Source organism: Erinaceus europaeus, chromosome 16 (assembly GCF_950295315.1).
Source record: "Erinaceus europaeus chromosome 16, mEriEur2.1, whole genome shotgun sequence".
NCBI classification, from domain to species: Eukaryota; Metazoa; Chordata; class Mammalia; order Eulipotyphla; family Erinaceidae; genus Erinaceus; species Erinaceus europaeus.
The window spans coordinates 42,460,668-42,476,238 of record NC_080177.1 but is presented as its reverse complement, the minus strand read 5'-3'; the positions used below and the strand labels follow the sequence as shown (position 1 = coordinate 42,476,238).

The 15,571-nt window shown below is 37.7% G+C and overlaps 1 protein-coding gene and 1 long non-coding RNA gene across 4 annotated transcripts in view; one reads left to right on the top strand and one right to left on the bottom strand.

Moving 5' to 3' along the window:
* STYX (serine/threonine/tyrosine interacting protein) overlaps positions 1-15,571 on the top strand; it is a 61,481-nt gene extending 45,910 nt beyond the window's left edge. For 2 of the 3 annotated variants that reach the window (XM_060174952.1, XM_007535520.3), the window contains 2 exons: positions 6,123-6,216; positions 12,202-15,571. In XM_060174952.1, coding sequence (XP_060030935.1) covers positions 6,123-6,216; positions 12,202-12,275 — 168 coding nt within the window. In that variant the 3' untranslated portion in view covers positions 12,276-15,571. The other variant, XM_060174953.1, reaches the window with a different exon arrangement.
* LOC132533442 (uncharacterized) lies at positions 351-13,316 on the bottom strand. Its single transcript, XR_009545332.1, has 3 exons — positions 13,223-13,316; positions 7,016-7,068; positions 351-528 (listed from the first exon to the last, which is right to left on the bottom strand). It is a non-coding gene; the product is annotated as an uncharacterized LOC132533442 (long non-coding RNA).

The following is a 15,571-nucleotide window of genomic DNA, read 5'->3' as shown; positions in this document are numbered from 1 at the left end:
TGGGCTATGTGCACATGGCACAAAGACCAGCATAAGGATCCCAGTACAAGCCCCCCAACTCCCCACCTACAGGGGGTTGCTTCACAAGCAGTGAAGCAGGTCTGCAGGTGTCTCTGTCTATCTTTCTCTCCCCCTTTCTTCCCCTCCTCTCTCCATGTTGTTTGTCCTATCCAACAACAACATCAATAACAACAAAAATAATAACCATAACAACGAAAAAAGAAGGGCAACAAAAGTTGGGGGGAAGCCTCCAGGAGCAGTGGATTCATGGTGCACTGAGCTTCAGCAATAACCCTGGAGGCAAAAAAAAAAAAAGAATTGTGGATTCATTGTAGGTACTGAGCGCCACTAATAACCTTTGACGCCACCAATAACTTTTTTTTCTTTAAAGATTTATTCTTATTAATGATAGAGAATACAAGAACATCACTCTGGCATATGTGATATTGGAATTAAAGCATAGGATTTCATACTTGTGAGTCCAGTACTTTATCCAATGTGCCATCTTCCAGGCTGTGGTCTGAAATACTGAATGGTAAGGAAAGTCATTACTTTCTGACAACCCATTATTTTAATTTATTTTTTACTTATCTATTTATTTATTTTCCTTTTTGTGGCCCTTGTTTTTTATTATTGTTGTAGTTATTGTTGTTATTGATGTCGTTATTGTTGGATAGGACAGAGAGAGACACCTGCAGACCTGCTTCACCACCTGTAAAGTGACTCCCCTGCAGGTGGGGAGCTGGGGCGTCAAACTGGGATCCTGAGTCGGCCCATGCGCTTAGTGCCACCTGCGCTTAACCGACTGCGCTACCGCCCGACCCCCAACCCATTATTTTTTAGCTCTACCTTCACAGTTCGGAAAGAACTGACAACTTGGGATCTGGTGGTGGCATACCTGGTTGAGCGCACATGTCACAATGTGCAAGGAACTGAGTTCAAGTCCCCAGCCCCCACCTGCAGGGGGAAAGCTTTGTGAGTGGTGAAGTAGTGTTAGAAGTGTCTCTCTGTCTTTCTCCCTCTCTATTACCGTCTTCCCTCTTGATCTCTGGCTGTCTCTACCTAATAAATAAATACCAAATAAAATAATAACTGACAACTTTAAAATTTGGTCTCATCTAAGAATATTTGTGTAAGTCAACTCTGATATTCTCTGTTTTTTAACTGTTTTTATAGGATGTATTCATTTTAATATACATATATATATATATATATATATATATACACACACACTTATACACTTTTTTTTTTTGACACCCAGGGTTATATCACTGGGGCTCCTTGCAGACAGTATGAATTCACCACTCTTGGCCATCTTTCTTTTATCTTTATCCTAATCCTGTCCTATCACCCCCTCCCCACTTTATTTGATAGATGGAGATTGGAGGCTTGAAATTGGGTCTTTGCACATGGTAACTTGTATGCTTAACCATGTGTACCACTGTCTGCCTCCCCCTGTCTACCCCCTGAAATTTATTCTTAAGTCTCTTTTTGATAGATATTGTTAAGTTTTTTCTTGGGGGGGGGGGAGGAGTTGTTTTTATTATCAACTTTTTTTTTTTTGCCTCCAGGGTTATTGCATGGTGCCTGCACCATGAATCCACTGCTCCTGGAGGCTATTTTTTTTCCTTTTTGTTGCCCTTGTTGTTCTATTGTTGTTGTGATTATTGTTGTTATTGATGTCATCGTTGTTAGATAAGACAGAGAGAAATGGAGAGAGGAGGGGAAGGCAGAAGGGAGAGAAAAAGATAGATACCTGTAGACCTGCTTCACCACTTGTGAAGCGACCCCTTTGCAGGTGGGGAGCTGGGAGCTCGAACCAGGATCCTGATGCCGGTCCTTGTGCTTGGCGCCATGTGTACTTAACCCGCTGCACTACTGCCCGACCCCCTATCATTTTTTATTATAATTTTTATTAACAATACTTTTTTTTTCTTTTTTCCTTCCCTCCAGGGTTATTGCTGGGCTCGGTGCCTGCACTATGAATCCACCACTCCTGGAGGCCATTTTTTCCCCCTTTTGTTGCCCTTGTTGTTGTAGCTTCGTTGTGGTTATTATTATTGCCATTGTTGATGTTGTTCGTTGTTGGATAGGACAGAGAGAAATGGAGAGAGGAGGGGAAGACAGAGAGGGGGAGAGAAAGATAGACACCTGCAGACCTGCTTCACTGCCTGTGAAGCGACTCCCCTGCAGGTGGGGAGCCGGGGGCTCGAACCGGGATCCTTATGCCAGTCCCTGCGCTTTGCGCCACATGCGCTTAACCCATTGCGCCACCGCCCGACCCCCTTATTAACAATACTTACAAAACATTGGGAATTCTTGATACAACAGAGTTGATTCAGGAAGAAGACAGAACATACAATGGGATAAATGGTTAAACAGCATAAAACATAAAGTAGGGTAAAGGAACTTAGAGTAGATTTAGTTCTGTGTGTCTTTTTTTTTTTTTAATGAGTGGGTAGACACATTTAGAGGGAAAGGGGAGAGAGAGGCATCTGAAGCCCTGCCTCATTACTTGTGAAGCTTTCTTCCTGCAGGTAAGGGACCAGGGGCTTGAACCTGGGTTTTTGCACACTGTAATGGATGTGCTTAACTGCCTGGCTCTAAGAGTATGTTTAAACTCAGCATATGAATGACTACTGCTTATTAATAGTTTACTGATACTCCTCTTCCATATACAAGGTTAAGGAGCTATTGCTGCCTTTTGAGTTTTTTCTCAGTACAGCTATGTTTGAGTTACTTGGTTAGATTTAAGCTTGAAGTTATGGACATCTGATATGCATGTCCCCCAACAATCATTGCTTTACTTATTGCACTGTGTGCATGTTTGTGTCAGTATCCCTTTGTTAGTATATAGAGAATTAAAAAATATATTTATTGATGAGAAAGAGGAGGGAAGAATCAGAGCCAAATCACACTTGAGAGTCCTATGCTTTAGCTACTATGCCACCTCCTAAGCCACCACATATAAAGAGCTTTTGAGAAGTGTATGACTTTTTGCTTTTAAAAAAAGTTTGTGGAATGAATATGTAAACATGTAAGCCATGGATAAAGTGAAATGAATTGGCTCACACATTAGAGTCCATTGTGTAAATGGTAGTTATTTGTAATTTTTCTTTCTTTACTACATTTTTATGAATTTTATGTTCATGGCATTCTTAATTTTTAAAAAAATATTATATATTAATGAGAAAGATAAGTGGAGAGAGAGAAAGAACCAGATATCACTCTGGTACATGTGCTGCCGGGGATTGAACTCAGGACCTCATGCTTGAGAGTCTAGTGCTGTAGCCACTGCGCCATCTCCCAGACTACAGTATTCTTAATTTTTTTAAAAAAGATTTTATTTATTCATGAGAAAGATAGGCAGGCAGGAGGGGGGGGGAGGGGAGAACCAGAAATCACTCTGGTACATGTGATGCCCGGGATTGAACTCGAGACCTTATGCTTAAAAGTCTAATACTTTGCCACCTCCCAGACACAGTATTCTTATTTTTTAAAAAAATTTTGCTTCTTCCCCCCTTTTGTTGCCCTTGTTGTTTTATTGTTGTTGTTTTTGCTGTCGTTGTTGTTGTATAGGACAGAGAGAAATGGAGAGAGGAGGGGAAGACAGAGAGGGGGAGATAAAGATAGATACCTGCAGACCTGCTTCACTGTTTGTGAAGTGACTCCCCTGCAGGTGGGGAGCTGGTGGCTCAAACCAGGATCCTTATGCCACGTGCGCTTAACCTGCTGTGCTACCGCCAGACTCCCAGTATTCTTAATCTTGGAACAGTTTGAGTTAGATTGGAGTTTCTTGTTATGAATTATTTGGTTTGCTATATTTACTCATTCATTCATATACATATGTATTTTTTGCCATTATGGAGGTTTCACTGTCCTGAGATGACCTTTTCACTGAAGCTTCCTCCAATGTGGTAAGGGGCTGGGCTCAAACCCTTCATAATGCTGTGTCACTCTTCTGAATCAGTGGTTATTTTTCTGTTCCTGTTCCCTTCACTGTAGAAGTTTTATTGTTAGAGAATCAGAGAATTACACTAGCATATGTGTTGCTGGAGATTGAACTTGGGACCTTATGCTTGCAAGGATGTACTGTATCACCTACCTGGACATTGTAGTCGATTTTTTAAATCCTTATTTCTAATTTTGTAAATTTCTGTGTATCCTGTTCTTTTTCCTAGATTTTCTTTTTTTATAATTATTATTTTTATAGCTTCTCTTTATTTTATCTTTATTTTGTCTATTATTGGATAGAGACAGAGAAATTGAGAGGGGGAAGATGGAGAACAAGAAAGAAAGACACCTGCAGTCCTGCTTCACCACTCATGAAGCTTTCCCCCTGCAGGTGGGGATCAGGGGCTTGAACCTGGGTCCTTGTGCACTGTAATGTGTGTACTTAACCAGGTGCACCACCACCTGGCCCCTCCTAGATTTTCTCTGTATCATTTTCCTGTATCTCAATTTCTGCTTACTTTGTGCTTTCCTGAAATTTTGTTGTTGACACTATTTTGCAAATTTCCTTAATTGTAAATACTTTACTTAGTTTCTATCATTCTTTGAAGATTTCAAGACTCTAAATTATTCTTTTTAGCATTGCTCTTAACTTTATACACAGATCTGTGCAATGTTTATTATTATTGTTGTAGTAGTTGTTATTATTATTACTTGAGTTTTGTGATTTTTGAGGCAAAGGAGAGAGCATAATGGTTATGCAAAAGACTGTCATGTCTGAAGCTCCAAGGTTCCAAGTTTAATCCCCTGTACCACTATAAGCCAGAGCTAAGCAGTGCTCTGGTCTTTCTCTCTGAATATTTCTCATTATGTATTTGTCTCTCGTTATCATAAAATTAAAAAAATATGTGGCAATTTTGATTTTACTTTTTATTTAGCATTGCGATTGGTAGCTTTTAGAAACACAAAGGTGGAACGGTTAAAATTTTCCTGTTTTGCTTCTTTTTTAATGAATTTTTAAATTTTATTGAAGAGAAACAGAAATTGAGAGGGAAAGGGGAGATAGAGCTGCTCTTTTTTTTTTTTTTTTTAGGACTTATTAAAGAGAAAGAGGAGGTGGGGGCAGATGGTGATGCACCTGGTTGAGTGTACACATTACAGTGTGCAAGGACCTAGGTGAACCTCCAGGGGGAAAGCTTCACAAGTTGTGAAGCAGGGCTACAAGTGTCTCTTGGTCTCTTTCCCTTTCTGTCTCTCTCTCCCTTCTCAATTTCTCTCCGTCTCTACCCAATAATAAAAATAAACAATTAAAAATTATTTTCATTAAAAAAAAGAGCAGGGAGAACCAAAGCATCACTGTGGCACATATGACAGGGATTAAGCTTGAAGGTTCAATATTTTATCCACTGTGCCACCTCGTATAATGTTATTTTTGTTCTTCCACTCTTTGATAAGCTGCATTAGTTGCTGTGTTATCTCTTTGTCCTTTTTCTTCTGTCTCTCTTGTTCGTTGTCCTTTTTCTTTTCTCTCTCTCTCTCTCTTAATATTTTATTTATTTTAATGAGAAAGAGTAGACAGAGGGAAAAATACCATGAGAGAGGAAGAGACCAGAACACTGCTCAGTTCTGGCTTATGGTGGGGCTGGGGATTGAACCTGGGACCTCAGAGCCTCAAGCTTAAAAGGCTTTTGCATAACTATTATGCTGTCTCTCTCTTTTTTTGGAAACTCATTTAAAAATGCCTTATTACTCTTCTGGTAAGCCTCACAAGGGTTTGAAATTACAAATTTGCTATTATGTTTGATTGACAAAGGTCAGCAGATGATACATACAGACTAGCTTTTCCTCTGCCTTACTGTATGTATATATTAATTTTCAAGGGATGATTTCACACTTGGATATATGTTTGTCACACTTAGGTGAAGTCAGATTATATAGCTAACATCTTGGTGTTGGAGAACACATACTGTCAATTAAGTTTATGCTACTCTATTTTCCAGTCTCATTAATGAAAATAACACTGAGGAATGTTAAACCTTCCTTTCTCTTACACTATGGGCATCTTATTTTAGAATAAACTAAGAATACTAATAATGTACATATTAGTCACTGCGATAGGCAAGAATATAAATGTATATTCAGATTGATTGAAATTTTTATTTATATTTTAGGAATATGAAGCCATCTATCTAGCAAAATTAACAATACAGATGATGTCTCCACTCCAGATAGAAAGGTCACTATCTGTCCATTCTGGTACCACAGGTAAGAATTTTTTTTTTTTTTTGGTGGCGAGAAAGAAAGATAAGATAAGGGGCTGGGTGGTAGCATATGGTACAAAGCGTAAGGACAGAAGTAAGGATCCCGGTTTGAGCCCCTGGATCCCCACCTGCAGGGGAGTCACTTCACAGGTAGTGAAGAGGATCTGTAGGTGTCTGTCTTTCTCTCCCCCTCTCTGTCTTCCCCTCCTCTCTCAATTTATCTCTGTCCTATCCAACAACAATGATAAACAAAAAGGGCAACAAAAGGGAAAGTGGCCTCTGGGAGCAGTGGATTTGTAGTGCAGGTACCGAGCCCCAGTAATAACTCTGGAGGCAAAAGAAAGAAATAAAGAAAGAAAGGTAAGATAAGTAAAATATATATCAGAAAATTTTAAAAAAAGAAAAGAAAAGATGTCATTCTGGGTCGGGCGGTGGCGCAGTGGGTTAAGCACATGTGGCGCAAAGCGCAGGGACTGGCGTTAAGGATCCCAGTTCGAGCCCCCGGCTCCCCACCTGCAGGGGAGTCGCTTCACAGGCAGTGAAGCAGGTCTGCAGGTGTCTGTCTTTCTCTCCCCTTCTCTGTCTTCCCCTCCTTTCTCCATTTCTCTCTGTCCTATCCAACAACGAATTGCGTCAACAAGGGCAATAATAATAACCACAACGAAGCTACAACAAGGGCAACAAAGGGGGAAAAAAATGGCCTCCAGGAGCAGTGGATTCATGGTGCAGGCACCGAGCCCAGCAATAACCCTGGAGGAGGAAAAAAAAAAAAAGGTAGTCCAGTAGTTATATAGAGAATTTACCTGAGAGAAGTCCAAGATTCAGTCCCCAGCACCAACTAGAGCAGATTGGTACTCTGGTGGGAAGAGGGAAAAAAAAAGTAGAAGTCTTGCTTATAAGCTGCACTATACATTTGAAATTAATTTGAAAACTGGGTCAATTAAGTTAATTAAAATAAGATGATTTGAATTTAAATGTTATAATGAATCAATGTGTGTATATACTGCTGTAACTAGTTAGTTAAAATCTGCTGTTTGAAGACCAAATTTCCACTTGGTTTAGTTTTTCTTTTTTTCAGTCTAAGTAGTATAACTGTTAAAAACTTTAAAATATAAGAGTAGCCTGGAGAAGAGACCCATAGCATGTTTAACCTGATCTTATTAAAAATAAATGAAGGTAAAAAGATAATGAACGAACGGCTGAGGTGATAGCATAATGGCTATGCAAAAAGACTCTCATGCTGAGGCAAAAGTGCCACATTCAGTTCTGGGCACCACCTTATGCCAGAGCTGAGCAGAGTGCTCTGGTAAAAATAAATGACTACTCAGTAAAAGTGTGTTTTAAGTACGGTGATTAATATAAGCTACTTCTTTTTCTATTGTCATCAATATTTCAGTTTTATTTCACTTTCCTATTTTTAATACTTCGCCCTCATATTCAAAGTTTATGATTGAAGCATATTCAAAAGATCTTTTCAGTTTTAACTCCCTTCTCTGAAACTGTAGCTACTTTTCTTCCCCCCACCATTTTGTTGCCCTTGTTGCTGCCTTTGTCATTATTGTTATTGTTGACACTGTGTTGTTGTTGCTGGACAGGACAGAGAGAAATCAAGAGAGGAGGGGAAGATAGAGGGGGAGAGAAAGGTAGACACCTGCAGACCTGCTTCACGGCTTGTGAAGCGACCCCCAGGTAGGTGGGGAGCCAGGGGCTCAAACCAGGATCCTTAAGCCTGTCCTTGGGCTTTGCGCCATGTGCGCTTAACCCACTGCACTACCACCTGACCCCATTTTCTTTTTAATCTGTTAGCATTCATGGAATTTACTTTTATGTTATTTTGCTCCCTCATAGTTTGTCTTATTTACACTAACGGCTTTATAAAATAGGGACAGTATGATACGTAATTAGCATTTGACTTGTAATCTGGCCCTCTTTATTATTGTTTTTTATTTATGGGATAGAGACATTGAGAGGGCAGAGGAAGACAGGGAGAGAGACACCTGCAGCACTGCTTCACCACTTGTGAAGCTTCCCCCACTGCAGGTCGGGACCGGAGGCTTGAACCCAGATCCTTGTGCATAACAACATGTGCACTCAACTAGCTGCACCCTTTCTCTTTTCACTATACTGTACTACCTGTAATGATTATATCACATTCCCTAGGCTCAACTTGCTAGTTACTGACTTTTGTTCCTATTGCCACCTCTAATCATTTTCCAAATCTATTTAATCTTTTGGAGGGGCTGTATTGACAACTAAACTCTTTTTTTTTTTTTTTTTGGTCTTTTTTTGTACACTAGGGCCAAATTTATTTTCATAAAGATATAATTCCATTATTTTCCCTGTACAAAAAAAAAAAAAGTCTCCACTGGCTTAATTCCTACAGAAGAAATTATATAGTGTTATTAGTAATAGTTACTGATCTTTATTTGTATTGCTGTTTATATATGCACTCCAGAAACTAAACTAATGATTTCCTGTATGTCTTTTTCCCACCTAGAATGTATCAGACTGAATATCTGTAATCTTAACGCACTAATTTCAGATAACATCTTTTAAGAAAGCAGGATTAAAACAACAAGGGCAACGAAAGGGAAAATAAATAAATATAAATTTTAAAAAAAGGAAGATTAACACTTTTTTTCCAATTATAGTAATTTAGATATCCCATTTAAAAAAAATTTTTTAAAAATATTTATTCCCTTTAGTTACCCTTGTTGTTTATTGTTGTAGTTATTGTTGTTGTTGATGTCATTGTTGTTGGATAGGACAGAGAGAAATGGAGAGGGGAGGGAAAGACAGGGGAGAGAAAGACACCTGCAGATCTGCTTCACAGCTTGTGAAGTGACTCCCCTACAGGTGGGGACCTGGGGGCTCAAACCAGGATCCTTAAGCCGGGCCCTTGCACTTTGTGCCCGCTTCACTACCGCCCAACAACCCCCCCTTTTTTTTTTTAAAGATTTTATTTATTAATGAGAAAGATAGGAAGAGAGAAAGAAAGAACCAGGCATCACTCTGGTACATGTGTTACCAGAGATTGAACTCAGGCAGAACTTCATATTTGAGAATCCAGTGCTTTATCCACTGTGCCACCTCTTGCACCTCCGTTAGTGCAGAGTACAGGTACAGTACTTCATATGCAATTTACAACCATATTTAGCTTTACAGCTAGCATGCTTTCCTATTACTCTATCTTGATATTACATTTCTACCCTAAATTATTAGTGTTATAGTAATGCATGGGGACGTCTGGAATTTACTCTCTCAGTTAATATTACCATAATGTAGGTAATATTGTAACCTTTGGTGCATAAATATAGTGGCTATGTTATTTTTATTTATTTATTTATTTATTTGCCTCCAGGATTATCACTGGTGCCCGTGCTACAAATCCACTGCACCTGGCGGTCAATTTTACCCCCATTTTTTTTGTTGTTGTTGCCCTTGTTGTTGTTATTGTTGTCATTGAATAGGACAGAGAGAAATTGAGAGAGGAGGGGAAGAGAAAGATAGACACCTGCAGACCTGCTTCACCGCTTGTGAAGCGACCCCCTTCAGGTGGGGAGCCTGGGGTTTGAACTGGAATCCCTATGCTATTCCTTGCACTTTACATTTTGTGCGTTTAACCTGCTGTGCTACCGGTGGACCCTCTATGGCCACATTATTTTTTAATTTATTTTTTAATATTTATTTTCCCTTTTTGTTGCCCTTGTTGTTTTTCATTGTTGTTGTAGTTATTGTTGTTGTTACTGATGTCATTGTTGCATAGAACAGAGAGAAATGGAGAGAGGAGGGGAAGACAGAGAGGGGGAGAGAAAGATAGACCCCTGCAGGTGGGGAACCGGGGGCTTGAACTGGGATCCTTAACCAGTCCTTGTGCTTTGCGCCACGTGTGCTTAACCCCTGCGCTACCGCCCGACTCCGGCCACGTTATTTTAAGATTTTTCCCTAAAAATATTTTCAAAAGTTTTTCCTTGACATTTCAAATTTCTTGATTATTCCTGCTAAGGATAGAGATTGCTTTGGTTATTCTGTGTGGGAAATTGCTATACTAGCAGAATGATGTGAAGAGTAGGCAAAAGGAACTAACTTCTTTAAAAAAAAAAATCTCTATTTATGATAGAGACAGAGAAATTGAGAGATAGAGAAGGACAAAGAGACACCTACAGCACTGCTTCACCTCTTAAAGATTCATCCCCCTGCAGGTGGAGAGTGGAGGTTTGAACAGAGTTCCTTGCACTGTAATGTGTGCACTTAACCAACTATGCCACCAGCAATTCTTTTTTTTTTTTTTTAAAGATTTTATTTATTAATGAGAAACATAGTAGGAGAGAGAAAGAGCCAGACTTCACTCTGGTACATGTGCTGCCGGGGATTGAACTCAGGACCTCATGCTTGAGAGTCTGATGCCTTATCCACTGTGCCACCTCCTGGACTACAGCAATTCTTTTTTTATATATAGATAAATATTTTTTGCTTTTTAAAAATTTTACTTATTTACCAGAGCACTGATAAACTCTGGTTTATATGGTGGTATGAGGGATTAAACCTGGGACTTTGCAGCCTCAGGCATGAGAGTTTCTGCATAACTACTATGCTATCTACCCCCATCCTTTTTGCCTTTATTTTTTTTATTGATTTAATTATGATCAACAAGTCCCTTGGATAAGAGGGGTACAACTTCACACAATTCTCACCACCAGAGTTCTGCATCCCATCCCCTCCATTGGAAGCTTTCCCATTCACTCTCTCTCCCTCCCTCTCTCTCAATTAAAAAATTTTTTTTTTTCTTTGGTCTCCAAGGCTATTGCTGGGGCTTGGTGCCTGCATTACGAATCCACTGCTCCTGGAGGCCATTCCCCCCCCCCCCCTTTTGTTGCTCTTCTTGTTCGATAGGACAGAGAGAAATCGAGAGATGGGGAAGACAGAGCAGGGGAGAAAGACAGACACCTGCAGACCTGCTTCACCGCCTGTGAAGCGACTTCCCTGCAGGTGGGGAGCTGGGGGCTGGAATGGGAATCCCTTATACCAGTCCCTGCGATTTGTGCCATGTACGCTTAACCCGCTGCCCTACTGCCCGACTCCCAAAGGAAGGTTTTTTAAGAAGTTTTTAAAAAAGAATCTACATACTTGGTTGACTCTCTTCTGCTGAATACTATTCATTCGCAACCTGGCTAACTGTATCACAAGTGATAACCAACCTGAAAGGGGAAGGCTCTCAAGTAAGACAAATAACAATGACAGCAAGTAGGAATAAAAAAAGCGAGAGGGAGGGGCGAGTCCTGGACTGCCAACGTCCATGTTCAGTGGAGAAGCAACCGCAGGAGCCAGAACTCCCACCCTCCACACCCCACAAAGAATTTTGGTCCATACTCCCAGGGGAACAAATAAGAGGGAAGCTTCCAATGAAGGGGATGGTACATGGAATTCTGGTGGTAGGAACTGCAGGGAACTGTACCCCTCCTTTCCTACAATCCCATCAATCATTATTAAATCACTAATAAAAAATTTTTAAAAGGGTCTCGAAAAAGATGATGAATACCCTGTTTCTGGGTCTGAGGCACCTTTGACAACAAGAAAGGAAGGAAGGAAGGTTAAAAGGAGAGCACATGCCTTCAATTCTACTCAAGAGATTTTTCAGTGTTGTGTAAAAACGAAAATTGCTTCTACAAAATAAATTTGTAGAATTGTACAAATATAAATATCTTACTGAATAACATTTACAAATCATATTTGTTACCTTAAAAACACAATCTTACACCGCAACTTTAAAAATTGGATGTTCATACTACTTTAAAATTTATTATATACAATGCCTGAGATACTCTTAGTTCTTAGGGAAAAATGATGAAAGCTTGCTGAAAATTCAGTCTTATTGGAGTTTTCATAGTGTACATACATGAAGGTGAGAGCTAAAGCTTTTAGTAGCTATAACATTAAAATCAACAATTTCAGTTCCCATTTTCTATTGTATCTATGCAACAACTTTTAGGCAGTTTGAAGAGAACACATGAAGAAGAAGATGATTTTGGAAACATGCAAGTGGCAACTGCACAGAATGGCTGACTCAAGATACATTATGTAGAGGATGTTGATTTCTGTTTGGGAAAGAGAAAATGGTAACAACACAAGCAGTTTCTTTTCAATTATATGTTGCTTCCAGGTATCTCTGCAACTTCATGAACAACATTTTGAGATGTTGGGACTTCCATAATAGATGGCACTGGTAATGGTTTTACTTTTTTCTTTCTTTTTTTTTTTGAACTTTACATTTTATTATTCTAAACCAAGAATTTTGGACTTGCAAAAGAGGTATTATTGCAATAATGCACTTTTCATACTTGAAATTTATTTGTATGATATTGTTATTACTTTAAAATGCAATTTAGGGGATTTGTTTATAAAATCTGGGTAATTTATAACAAGAAATTCCTAAAAGTTTCCTAAAAATTAATTTTGTGTTCTATATATTGCATTTAAAAATAATATTACAGTAAAATTTTATGATAGAGCCTCTTACAGAAACATTAACAAATTAAACTTCTTGATCTCTTAATATTTAAATCATGACACTAGCTAGCTATCTTTAACATTATCCAACTATTTTTTTTCTATTACCACCCTAATTTTCTTATTCTCTAGGTAGAAAAAAACAGGGTTTAATGAACAAAAAGATGCTTTTCTTTATAGATGCTCAAAACAAGTTTTTTCTTTATTTCTTAAAAGCCAAATGTTAATGCCTTTTCTTTAAAGACTTGCTTATTAGCCTTTTTTTTTTTGCCCAAACAATTCTAACTAGAATATAATAAACTGTAATGTAGCACTATTTTTTCCTAAATTCATCCCCCAAAAGAAAAGTGCCTTGTGTCTTCAAAAATAATTTTCATGACCTCTAAATTAGAATGTAGAGCAGCAAAGTTTTAATATTGTATGTAATTTTTCCATAATTAGTTGAAACTGAAAGCATGAGGTTTAAAGTAATCTATAAATTATTTGAAATATGGAATATTTACCCATTTTATGTTGTCTTAATGATTCTGTGAGGTTGCTCTGGCTCAGAACAAAACGTTTTTTATAAATGCATCTGTTGGGGAAAAATGATTTATGGGATGTTAGAATACTTTGTTTCACTCGGTTTTTTACATTGAATCTAAATCCCCCCCCCCATAAGTTGCATCAGCAAAGTCACTTTATGGATTCTTGACCTATTTTTATTTATATATGTAAAAATTCTAAGAAAAGAATTTTTGAAGTACAATGTAAGGGAGGAGAGGAGTGTTTTTAACTTTTTATAGTTGATTTAGGGTAGCACAAAATTCCTTTGTATTTCACTTTTCTCTATCCTCTCTTGAGGTGCTTTACTGATAGGAAAATTTCCTTATGTTCCATTAGTACCAGGGGCACTATGCAAGGTACACCAAGTTACTTGCTTTGCTTTCCTCTGTAAGATGTAAGTTACAGCTTTTTAAAATTCAGCATAGTGGAAGAATGAAAATGCATTAAAATTGTTTTGTTAATTAAGAGTTTATTCCTGTTGGCCTAGGTGGTATTCTTCTGATTTTTCCCTTTCCTTGCAATATTTTACCATCCTGAAAACAACATATTGTGGTCTATTCTGTTCTGTGATTAGGTCATTTGGTGTGGTGATATAGTAAATTTGCATTGAGTGTTTAGCAATTCCAGTTAGTGTGGTGCAGTGCCAGATAACACAGTTTATCTGTGTATAGATCACTGTTACATAGGTCAGCAAAGGTCTTTCTTGCAATCTAATAATCTATGATACTTTGTTCATCAGAAATTTTGCCTAAAGGAATCATTATTTAGGTTTTTTAAATGAGACAGTTGATACTTTAAAAATTAGTTTAATACATGTGTCCTTTCTAGTAGCTGGCCAAAAAAATACAGATTTGGTTATCCATTACTGTATACTTGGCAGTTTTCCACTTTTTCTAATAACCACTGTAATTTTTATGTTGTCACTAAAGTGCCTACCCAGCACTGTATTAAAGACTGTCTTTCACAAACACTAGAAAAAGGGGGCTGTTATCTTGAGCACATTATTAATGTGAACAAAATGTTTATTCTTTATATAAGAACTGAAAGGTTGTTTTATCTTATATTTGTTCTTCCATTTAATGTTTGATTACCTCTTCAGGTAGCTCTTTCATTCTTTTATTTGGTTTGATTCTGTAATTCTTTTATTTTTACTGATGTTTTGTAATAGCTACAATGCATTTAACCGATCATGATTTTTTTCCTAGGATATTTTAATAATGTAAGGATGACATAGCACCCAGTTTTGAACATTATATAGTCTGGGCAAAGAATTTAAAATGAAATTGCTTTAAAAACTTACTGTCCATTTTGAAAGTATGTAACTTTATTGGAAATATTCAAGCTGGAGTGGCAGTATTCAAATTTTGTTTAATTCATATTTTTTATCTATTAGATGTTTAACAGCAGTTACCTTTATTTGTATCTACCACCATATATGGGGAAATGTTAAACCGTGATAGCTTTTACTACCAACAGTTAACTTTTAGAGCAGAATATTGTTGGGGTGGGGAGGGGTTGTGCTTCATCTGAGTTTAGAATGTCAGAAAATGTTAAGCATGTCTTTTTAAAGAAAAATTGAAGTTTCTAACTATCTTATTACCATAATTCAAGCAAGTTAGAAGTATTTAACTGCAATCTTGAATTATAAAGTTGGGGTTTATATATAAGTAGCTCAACTTGATGTACAGTAAATCAGCAGTTACCTGGCGGATTTTTTTTTAAACTGGTTCAGTCCACAATTCCATAACAAACTTAGCTTCACTTCAGTATTTACTTTATATCTTTGTCCATTCAACAATGTTCCAATAATGAAATGATAGGAAGTTGCTGAGAATTAGTACAAGATTTTATTTTTTTATTGATTAGAGAAATAGTGTTTAGGATCTTTGAATGCTGGACTTGTTTTTCTTCCTTTTTTTTTTTTTTTTTTTAATTTGTCTTACCCATTCATGGCAGCTAAAAAAGAAATCACTCAAAATATTCAGGTTTACATGCTAGCTCTCTTGCATAGGGAGTTGTCATACCTCACAGTTCAAAGTGTATTCTATAGATCAGTAACATACTGACATGTAATTGCAATTTACTATGCAGCAAAAATGATTCAAGAAGAAAAATAACCTAGTGTCTAACTTTGTATAGGCAAATACTTAAGTTACTCTAATTTTAACATTTGTACTTGGATAAAATGCTTATGTATGTGTAAGAATGTCAATGCAAGATGCTGCTAGCCCAGGCACAAAGTATTAAAGTTATTTTGTGAAGATTGTTGGTTGTATTAAAACTGTTGTGCCATTATACCTCAAAAA